General features: G+C 46.9%; 2 protein-coding genes across 2 annotated transcripts; one reads left to right on the top strand and one right to left on the bottom strand.

The window, feature by feature from the left end:
• Positions 1 to 2,669: 2,669 nt before the first annotated feature.
• On the bottom strand, positions 2,670 to 2,891 carry DACRYDRAFT_41814 (uncharacterized protein; the record flags this gene model as incomplete). Its single annotated transcript, XM_040774509.1, has 1 exon — positions 2,670 to 2,891. A coding segment is annotated over one exon (222 nt), but the record flags the coding sequence as incomplete, so codon positions are not given.
• Positions 2,892 to 6,554: 3,663 nt separating this feature from the next.
• Positions 6,555 to 6,809, top strand: DACRYDRAFT_110424 (uncharacterized protein; the record flags this gene model as incomplete). The annotated part of the gene is made up of 2 exons (XM_040769049.1): positions 6,555 to 6,628; positions 6,665 to 6,809. 2 exons carry the CDS (start codon positions 6,555 to 6,557, stop codon positions 6,807 to 6,809), a joined length of 219 nt encoding a protein of 72 aa, XP_040626002.1.
• Positions 6,810 to 9,888: the final 3,079 nt, after the last annotated feature.

Genomic DNA, 9,888 nt, shown 5'->3' with positions numbered 1-9,888 from the left:
GGAACATTGTTGATACCAACAATGATGTCATCTGCCTTTCTGATCCCAGACAACTCTGCTGGAGCAAAAGGGCCTCACCATGACATTTCATTTCAAGATGCTTGCCTGCCAAATGCCCTTGATGCCCACACCATGTTGACACCCTTCTGGATGTCAGGTCACCCTGATGACCCAGAATGGCCCCCCCCAGACATGTGTTAGGGCAACACAGGCTGACTAAGTCTGCTCACCTAAGAGTGCCAAGAGTCTAAGCAGGCAACAAGGAAGTGGAGTAGACCTGATGACTAAGACCTATCTACAGTATAGGTACCTGTGGATGATCCTAAGAGACCAAGTCTGAAGAGACAGTCCCCAGGCAGAGTAGGCCTCATATTTATACCTCTGTGGTGGAACCTGCTAGAACATCTTGCTTAGCCTAGTCAGGTGATCAGGTCATATGACCAAGGATGAGGTCATATGAGGTCATGCACAGCCATGCACAGCAGGTCACCTGACCATCCAATCCTTCCAGCAGGTTCCAGCACATGCCAAGGTATACCAGCTACTTCCATGTCATAAAGGCTTAGTCATGTCTCTTGACCAAGCAATGAGCTGGTGCCCTGACAGCCAGTTCTGCAGGAGCCAGAACACTGGGGTAACCATCAGTAAAATAGAAGAGGCACCCATGAGGAACATTACCTGGTGATCGAGGGAACCAGCACAGGAGGGGGCCAGGAACAAGGGGGTGAGACCGGTTCTACTTGTGCTCCCCTTGGGCTTGGAGGGGGCAGACAGGTCATGCAGGTCCATGGAGTGGGGGAAGGAGTGCCCCACACATTCTGGGTGGGGGTGGTGGGGACCTCACACTGGTTGGGAGCATGTGCTGGTGTAGCAGGAGCATGGCACTGATAAAGCAGATCAGCTCGAGTCATGCAGATTATGAAGAGAACCTTGCAGGGGTGGTGTTAGGATGGCCAGGAGGGAAGTTGAAACCACCCATTGGGCAGGGACAATCCAACATGATAGATGGTTGTGAAGACAATGAAGAAGCACAGGTTCCGAGAGATTGCTGTGACTGGAATGTGGGGAGCAGAAGCAAACTGCTCACAGGAACAAAAGCCAGTGATGACCAACTTGCACCAGTTGGCAACAAATGATGACAGGCATAATAAAACAACAAAGGGTGGGAAAACACACCTATTGTGTTTGATTATTTGAAAGCAACAACTCACGAGTCAGCACAAGTATGGTCACATCACGTTGCTGTATGGCAATTTGTGCCTGGAGGAGTTTGCGGGTCAATGAGACAATCTCATCATTCAGAGATTGAATTTGTGCAATTTGATTGGCAGATTGAACATTGCAGGAGGCCAAGTGGTCTCTAAGGATCAAGTAGATGGCAGCATCATTGGTTGCCAATGCAAAGCTGCACAAGTTCATTGCTGGAGGGGTAGGGCAGATGGTGGTAGGAACAAAAGTTGGCAACATGTGAATTTTGAAGCACAGACAGAATGGGGCCTGTTATTTGTCATGTGCTGATTTGCATCAGCATTACAGAGTAGTGGCATGTTTAAGGCATTTGCACAGATAGAACCTGCGCAGGCTTAGAAATCATATGTAACATCTGAATCATCAAGCTCAGGAACCTTCAATTCTTCTAGAAGGTAAACAGCGCTGAGAGTGAAGCTGATCTTGTGCATCCAATCCTTCTTTGGGGTGCTCAGATTGCAGCCTTCTTTTTTGAAGTGTGTACACACATGCATTTCCATCAGTATGAAGTCACCTTTTTCAAGTGAGATGCTGGCCAATGGGCCATGTTCTTCCTTTGCAGCCATCTTCTCACAGGTGTCATAGACCAAAGTGAACTCAGTAGACTAAACAAGGAATCACCACTGAAAGCAAAAATTGCGCAAGTTCACCATACAGTAGCCTCTGAACCAAAAGCCTTCTGGAAACAATTGGTGATAACACTGCCAAACAACTGCTATGGGGATGGGAATAAGATTTGCAAATCTCCGTAGAGGCCTTAGTGTCTTCCCACATGAGGGGCATTATGCTGAGGTAAACCTGATTGGGCCATGTGCCATTTTCCTGTTGGAACTTAAGAGCAGAAATATGACTGATGATCCAAATGAGAACTGGAATGTTGTCAACTTGCATGAGGTAGTTTGACATATCCAAGGCTTGATCAAATCCCCAGTGGAGGTTGCAAGGGAAATGAGTGATGTAGTAGACACCACACAAGTTGTCCATGTAATTGCAAAGCTTCATGATTTGCTCACGCATTGGCAGGTCAAAACACAACAGGTCAACTGGTGCAGATTCCTTTGAAGACAAAGTAGTGCCAGTGTCAAGGCTTTTGATGATGTCATTGGAGTCATTGTCATCTGATCAAAGAGGCCTGCACAATTTGGAGGGCATGACAACAGAGGGGGACACAAGGCAAGTCCTGTGAACACTATCAGGCAAGCACCACACCAAATCAAAGAAAGTGTGCACCTTTTGGTGCCGTTGAAAACATCATTGGGGGGCAAGAGGTGGTCAGCAGTGCACTTTGGCAGCATCCTGCATAGACCAAGGGCTCAATGGGGATCTCGACAAATTTGTGCACATTTTTATATGGAAAACAATCAGTCAGAGGATTGTGCAGTTTAGAGTTTAGATTAAGTAGGAATGCAATGCAGGTATTGAATGGTAGTGAGCTGAGATAAATCAGCTAACCTTTTCATCTTGGATCGAAAATCTGAAGGGGGGGAAGCAAAGATGTGCCTGGTGGAAAACTCCCTCAATATGGCAACACCAGTGATGGACCGAATGTGGGATAGCATGACATACACACTTTGGGGGGTCTTGCAACAGGCAAGATCCAAAATGGCATGATTTAAGGAATGGTCTTGGCTTCTGTAATCTGTGTAGGAGTAAGCTGGAAGGATCAGGAGGAACTCTCTCATTATATGGTGTGATCAAACATTACCATTCCCATCAAAGGTGCACAAGTTGAAAGTTGTTTTCATGGGTTGAATACAGATGGTGTGCAGAGGAAGACCATCTTGGCTGTTTGGACATGTCAGTACCCATATGAAAACAGCACAGGTGTAATGGTGGCCATCAGTGTCGCACTGGTAATGCACACCGGAAACAATGCCGGTTGATCTGTTCACCAGGCCTCATGAAAGTGCAAGATTTTCAGTAATCATGATCTTCATTCTTGGAAATAGTGGGACAAAAGGAGGTGCATCATCAGTTTTGTTGACAGGAAGCTTCCAGAGCATGTCACATAGACCCTCTGGAATTGCACTCTTTTGAATGGAATCTGTTGAGAAGTAGAGGTAAACTCTTGATCAGAGACGCAGCACATGGTGTGTTGCCAAGAGGAGATTTAGCACATCTCAAAGCACCTTGGTGCAAACAATAACCAGCACATCTTTGAAATCACAAGGAATGCTTGAATCCTTCTTGATCATGTCTGTGATGATTTGTGAGTCCAAGATGGTTTGGTCTTTCATGAGGTAATTAGCGCCAATTCCGATCTGTGAGGGAGTGTGTGGTGATGTGCCAGCCCACGGAATTCCATGTTGAATGTGCACAAGGAGATTTGCCCAGGAAGGGTCATTTGATTGGTGCAAGTTGGTTTGGAGAAAGACGGCATGTGTAAGTTGTTGCCAGAGGAAGGCACCAGTTATCACCTTTTGACCCTTTACCAACTGTATTGTGCAAAGGTTGCATGCTTGTAGTAACTGGTGGCTATAGAGAGGGGGCATGCTCATTGGCTTAAGTTGCGCAAAGTCACCAGTGAAAATGACATTGATCCCTCCAAAAAGAGAGCCATCTTCTGCACCTTTTGCAAGGCAGAGTTGTTCAGATATCTCAGCTAGAAGCTGCACAGATATCATGCTGATTTCATCAATGATGAACCAGCATTTGCCAAACCAAATTTGTGTGAGAGTATTGAGATTTGTACGTTGGCATGGCTTCTTGGGTAGCAGAGTTAAGGAATGGATAGTTGTACCCCTGATGAGTATGGCAGCTGCGCCAGTTGGTGCAGAGAGGTGCAGCAAGTCCAAGATGCACAATTTGTCAAAGAGTAACTGGATGCTCTTGATGACATGACTTTTACTGGTCCCAGCACCACTGCCTAGATACAGAAGTAATTGGCGCAAGTTGGAGTGGTCCAGATGATCAGTCACAATTCAAAGCATGTGCTGCTGTTCCGGGTTTTGCAATAAGTTTTGCACTTCAAGGACATCTTGAAGAGCCTGTGCAATATCCGGCACAGAGAAGTCTTCAGAGGTAGTAATACATGCATCAGCAATCAGATCCACTGATTGCACAGTGATGGAAGGGGGGGTGTTGTCATTGGCAAACTGTGCAGGTTTGGTGGGTTGAAAGCATGAATCAGCTTTCCATTGTTGAAGTTTGGTAGCATACAACTGCAGCATTTCTTTATCTCCCACAATCAATTCGCATACATTTTCACACACATTGTCTTCATCTTTGAGCACAAGTGGAACTGGCACAGATCCAAGCTCCAAGAAAGAACAAATAGTGTCTACAGCTGCCAGTTGCACAGTGGAGTTCAACAACCTCTGCACAGATTCCACAGATGTAAGAAAAGAAGATTGTTCCAGGTTTGCCAAATCTGAAATGAGGTCAATGGAAGCATCATCAATGGCAAGCTGATCAGCAAGTAGTTCGACCTTGTCTTCAATACTGCCAGGGATATCAACTTGCGTGAGTGCATGAGGTTGTCTAGAGGCCATATGCGCATCTCATGCATCTTTACATTCAGACATCATGTTGATATGTTGTATTATGAGGTGGTGAAATGGTGTGATTTTGGCTTTATCATATGCCTGTGCCCAAGTAGAGGGGGAACATTTGATGTCCTCTGGAGAATGCCAAGCCATGAATAACACTATCATGGCCTTATACCAATTGTTTGATTGGGTAGGGACATTGGTATGCCTAGGGATGGTGCAGCCAGTCAAGTCAGGAACAATGGCATTGGATCTTGCACAAATTTGATGGGTCTGACATTGTGGATCACCTTCAAGGAAAAACCCATGTGGGTTGTGGAAAGAGGAAGACATATTGCCATCCATTTCCAAAAGTCCGGAATCATCAACAAATGGATTTTCATCTTGGATGGGTGCTTTTTTTTTTGGTATCCTTTCCTTCTGACAGAATGCAACAAAATCATAAAGGCAGTAGGAAGCAAAAGGTTGAGATGATGGCCAGTGAATGTAGTCTTCATATTGGTTTGATACAGAAGGCTGACCATCTTGAAAAACCAGTGTGACATTGACAGTATTGAGGTTGGCAACATCAGGAAGTGCATCGTCAGGAAATGTGTTGTTGGGAAGTAAATCATCTGCCACATTGTCAAATGGCACAGATTCCTCTTGAACAACATCTTTGCACTCATTTTGTTTGGGAGTGTCCAAGGACAAACTGAGCTGTGTGAGTTGACCAAAGAAAAGTGATAAAGCAAGTTTTCCAAATTGTGCATTTGTGTAGTAATCGCCACCACCAACAAAAAAACTTATCACTTGTTGATGAGACATTTCTTGTTGAGTGGTTAAGCAATTGATGATCTTCAACAATAAACTGGAATCTTCAACATTCTGGGACGGTGCAGGTACATGTGCAAATTTCTCCTTGTTCTTCTCCATGGTGTAAACTAGCGCAGACAGACCAGCATGGATGCGCAAGGTGGATTTGGTGATGTAAAACAGCGCGGATTTAGCACCCTCTCCAGAACCGATGTACTGGATGTCCATGTTACAGGCAAGAAGATACATGACAACATTGTTGTACGTTGATACAAGGATGTAAACAGCGCAGTAGTATTGATCCAGTGTCCTCGTCAATGGTAGAAATGGCACGGGTTTCACCGTTGATTCTCATGTGGCAATTTGCGTTGGTACGCTCTTCTTTAGGCGACAAATGGATCCAACAAGTAGCACGGTGTTCGTGCCAGTTGCATCGTTGAACAAGAGATTTAACTTGCTCATTGAAAGTGATATCCGTAGGCAGTGCAGATGGCGGGACAGTGCAAGGATCAATATCATCTGGCACAAGTTTGGGAATGAGAAGGGGACCAAATGGCTCTCAAATGATGGCATCATTCTCCTGTAGTTCTGTTTTGATGAGGCGCTCTAGCCAAGTGAACATGCGCTTCTTGAAACTATCTTGATTGTCATCTAATAACTTGCACAGGTTGTTTGGACCAGGATTCCCAGCAATCCATAGCAACATATGACAGTGGAGTGTCCCTTGGCCTCGTGCCTCGACCATTCCATACCAGGCAGTGCAATTACCAAAAGACCCGGCCCCTTCCCCACGCAAAGGATGATGTCTCGGAAACGAAGCATAGTGTTGTGGAACACTTTAGCGGCGGAGGCAGGATTCTCGGCAATGCTGATCACACATGTAAATCTCGATTGCTTTGTCATACCATTCAGAATTTGCGCATATTGATAGTTGTCGATATGAAGATGTGGCAACCAACCATCAATATCGTTGGGGGGTATGGTGACAAACAAAGCCGGCAGTCCATATCAATACATCATGGAATGGATTCCATTGCGCCAAGTCCTCTTGTAGCCATCGCTCCCGGGAACGTCATTATGAAGCATCTGGATGCGCCGTATCACACGCAGCGCTAGCTGTTCACCGGCGCCAGTTGGCTTGAACCTGGCATCAAGTTTGAGTTGAGCGGCAAGACCCAACAGATCATCCGTGTGGAGCTCACGCAGATTCTTGACAAAATGCGTGTGACCACCATCGGCAATCCGGAAGCGGACGTCTCGAATACTTGCACATTTTAAGATGATGCTGTGGAAGACAAAAGGGAAAGCAAGATGCCGTTGGTATCGTTTGTCGGCAAAGGCAGAGAAGATGCGCGAGTTGTTGTTCCATGGATACACGAACTTTTCTTCGAGGATCATCGAAACCTCCCAAACCGAAGGGGTTGAGGTGCGGAAACATCCATGTGAGGGTATATTCATTGCGCAGATCATGGATGGCGTGAGATCCAGTTCTCGCCATGACAAAAGGACCTTTTTGATCCAGAACATGCGCCAACACATCAGCCTTCATTGCTTGGTGCGCCACCATGGAACAATTCAAGGCACTATACCCAGAAGGCTCTAGGAGCAGATCATCCGGTAAACTGTGCGCTCCATCGAAGGCATTTCTTCCAGACACATTGGATTCGCTGGCAACCTGGGTTTCGTCCAAATGAACATGGTTTATTTCCACATACGGCGCGAGATTAACAGAACATGCGCTGTTGCCTTCGTTACTCCCAAATAGAGCACGGAAGTTGGCATTTGAAAAGGAAGCACCTTGAGGGAAATCATCGGTCTCGCATGTGTAGGCCTTGTTATGCGTGAGAAGGAAATCAATAATAGTGTGCACGTTCTTGGCGCAGGCTTTCATAGGTTGCAATTGGCGCAGATTCTCCGGGGTTGGCTTGTCTCGACCAGCAAAAACGGTAATGAAGCTGGTCTTGAGAGCTTCAAGCAGCGCGGGTAGGACATTATTAAGCTCTGCAGTATCCTGGGGAAGGATAATGACATTGCTGCAGAAGTACCGTTGGAGGCCTTCTAATCCGCGTCGATACAAACAACTATCAGGGTTGTCGAGATATCGAAAGCACACCTTGGATGCTGAACAGCAAGCCACAAGGTGGCGCTCAACAAAAGTCGAGGAATTGAAAGCTTGCCGAACATGTGCAGGGACTCGATCATGCGCATAGTAGAAGCCATTTGCGAGAGTGAGAGGAGGAGCTTTCCTCGGCGGAGCACAGGCAAACAAGACAGACAAAGGCGCAAGTTGCCACCAAAAGTGTCCGGAGATGTCAAGCCATGCGCATTTAAGAAAGCGCGCTGATAACCGAGAAAGTTGTAGGACAGGGGAGTAAGGTGGTTGGGAATGTCAGCATTTCGAAGAATAGTCAAATCGATGTGTTCAACAGGGATGACATTAAGATCCACGATTCAGATAGCCTCAGCACAACAGGCACAAATACCTTCGTGCAAATTTTCCAGCGAAACTGAGTCCACATAGCACGCGATAATGTCTTGAACCAGTGCATGATCATATGAGGGCGGGAACAGCTCATCACCAGGAAACTCGTGAACGTACAGACACTCTAGAACAACCTGCCATTTGTGATGGAATCGGCGCCATTTTGGGGCAGGGGTCAGGGGAGAAGCTGTGACGTCAGGGGAAACATCCCGGGGGCCCTTGTTTCACCAGGCGGGCTGACAAGCAGGGCTGTGATATACCCGGATAGGTCGAAGTCTGAAGATCTAGGCGAGAGAACCGGGAACCAGCGCATTTTCCACAACATGGGCATGAAGGGCCATGACAACTTCATGCCAGTTCTGTCACTTTGGTACTTGGAGTCCCAGAACATGCGCGATATTGTCATACTGAGCACGGGTGAAGTACGAGTACACTGTGAAAACCTTGGGGAGAGAAGCTCAAAAAGCCAAACAATCGGGATATTGTTGAAGGGGGGCGGATGGATGAACAATTAGTGCGTGATGGAAATCATAGATGAGGTTGAGCTGCTCAGTTGAGATGGAAGAAGTCCCATCAGAAATAAAGCCGCGCAGTAGATCTAGTTGATGATAAGACATGGCAAGAGAGGAAGAATAAAGTGAGTATGTGGAAAAGCGAAGTACGCAAGCAGAAACACAATGAATTGATCTGAGGTGCAACACAGTGAAACCGGAAGAACGGGAAGGGGAAAATGGAAGGGCAGGCTTAGTCAACAAAGATGAGTAAGAAGAGGCAGTGCCTTCCAAATTTGGCAGGTTTCGACGCTCCAAATTCGACCCTAGACTCCTCACCCTGAAAGCCTGAGCAACAAGTTGCCCAGGAATAGAAAGGAATATAGGAAGGATATATAGGAAGGATTCCATTTTTTTGACTTCGGTACTCTAACATACCCTAAGCAAAAGAGCTAGGGTTTTGCCGGCGCTCAGCACGGCCCCTTTCCTAGTATAGCAAGCCCTGCATTTATTTTGGGACCCTGGGGTGCCGGTCCGGAGCACTTAAAAGCAGTGCTTCTCAGGGTCCCACCGTCAAATATTTCGTATTGGAGTGACTTCCTGAGGCACTCACTGCTTTGCGGTTGCACAGAATCGACCCACAACCCTACCAGGAGGACAGCGGTTCCTCTGCCAATTTTCTTACACTCACCGCCCTCAGTATTAATAACACTTAGCCCCTTTGTACAGTGCTCATCGCAGTTCATTCAAGGACGAAACACTCAGATGACAAGCGGCCGATGACCGTCCGGCCGAGTCCATTGGATCACATATAAGGTGCATATCAGGGCTATGTTTATGCTTACTAGTCTATACTAGTCCTCAGCAGAGGATGAAACAATTGTGAGCTTTCATTCATTCGGTTATATTGCTCGGCACCCTCTATTCAAGAACGGCATCCACCAGAGGACAGCACAGTATGCAAAGCCCATTGATGCCATCCTATATAAGAGTGTCAGTTTGTGGCCATGCATACCCTCACCCATCCACACTAAGGTGCAGGCTCACCCGACGAATTCCTACCACAACACACACACTCTTCTCACGACTACCTGCTGGCCAGGAACTCACGACAACTCACGACCATTATTTTACACCCCCGCACAACATTCAACTACAGTTCCAAATTTTCATTCAATCCCACCAAAGTACACTATGCAGATCACTTCCGTCGTCGCTCTGGCCGCCCTTGCTGCTGGTATTGCCGCGAAGCCCATTCCCGACGAACCCAGCGGTCATGCTGAGGCCGGCGCAAACGCCACAGAGGCCCATCACCTGCCCGGTTCCGAGACAAAGGAGGCGCCATCGTCCTCTTCACTCGCGGAGAAGAGGCGGATTTTCTTGA

The sequence above is a fragment of the Dacryopinax primogenitus genome (genome assembly GCF_000292625.1).
Source record: "Dacryopinax primogenitus strain DJM-731 SS1 chromosome Unknown DACRYscaffold_17, whole genome shotgun sequence".
In the NCBI taxonomy this organism is placed as follows: Eukaryota; Fungi; Basidiomycota; class Dacrymycetes; order Dacrymycetales; family Dacrymycetaceae; genus Dacryopinax; species Dacryopinax primogenitus.
This window is presented reverse-complemented; position numbering and strand designations above follow the sequence as displayed.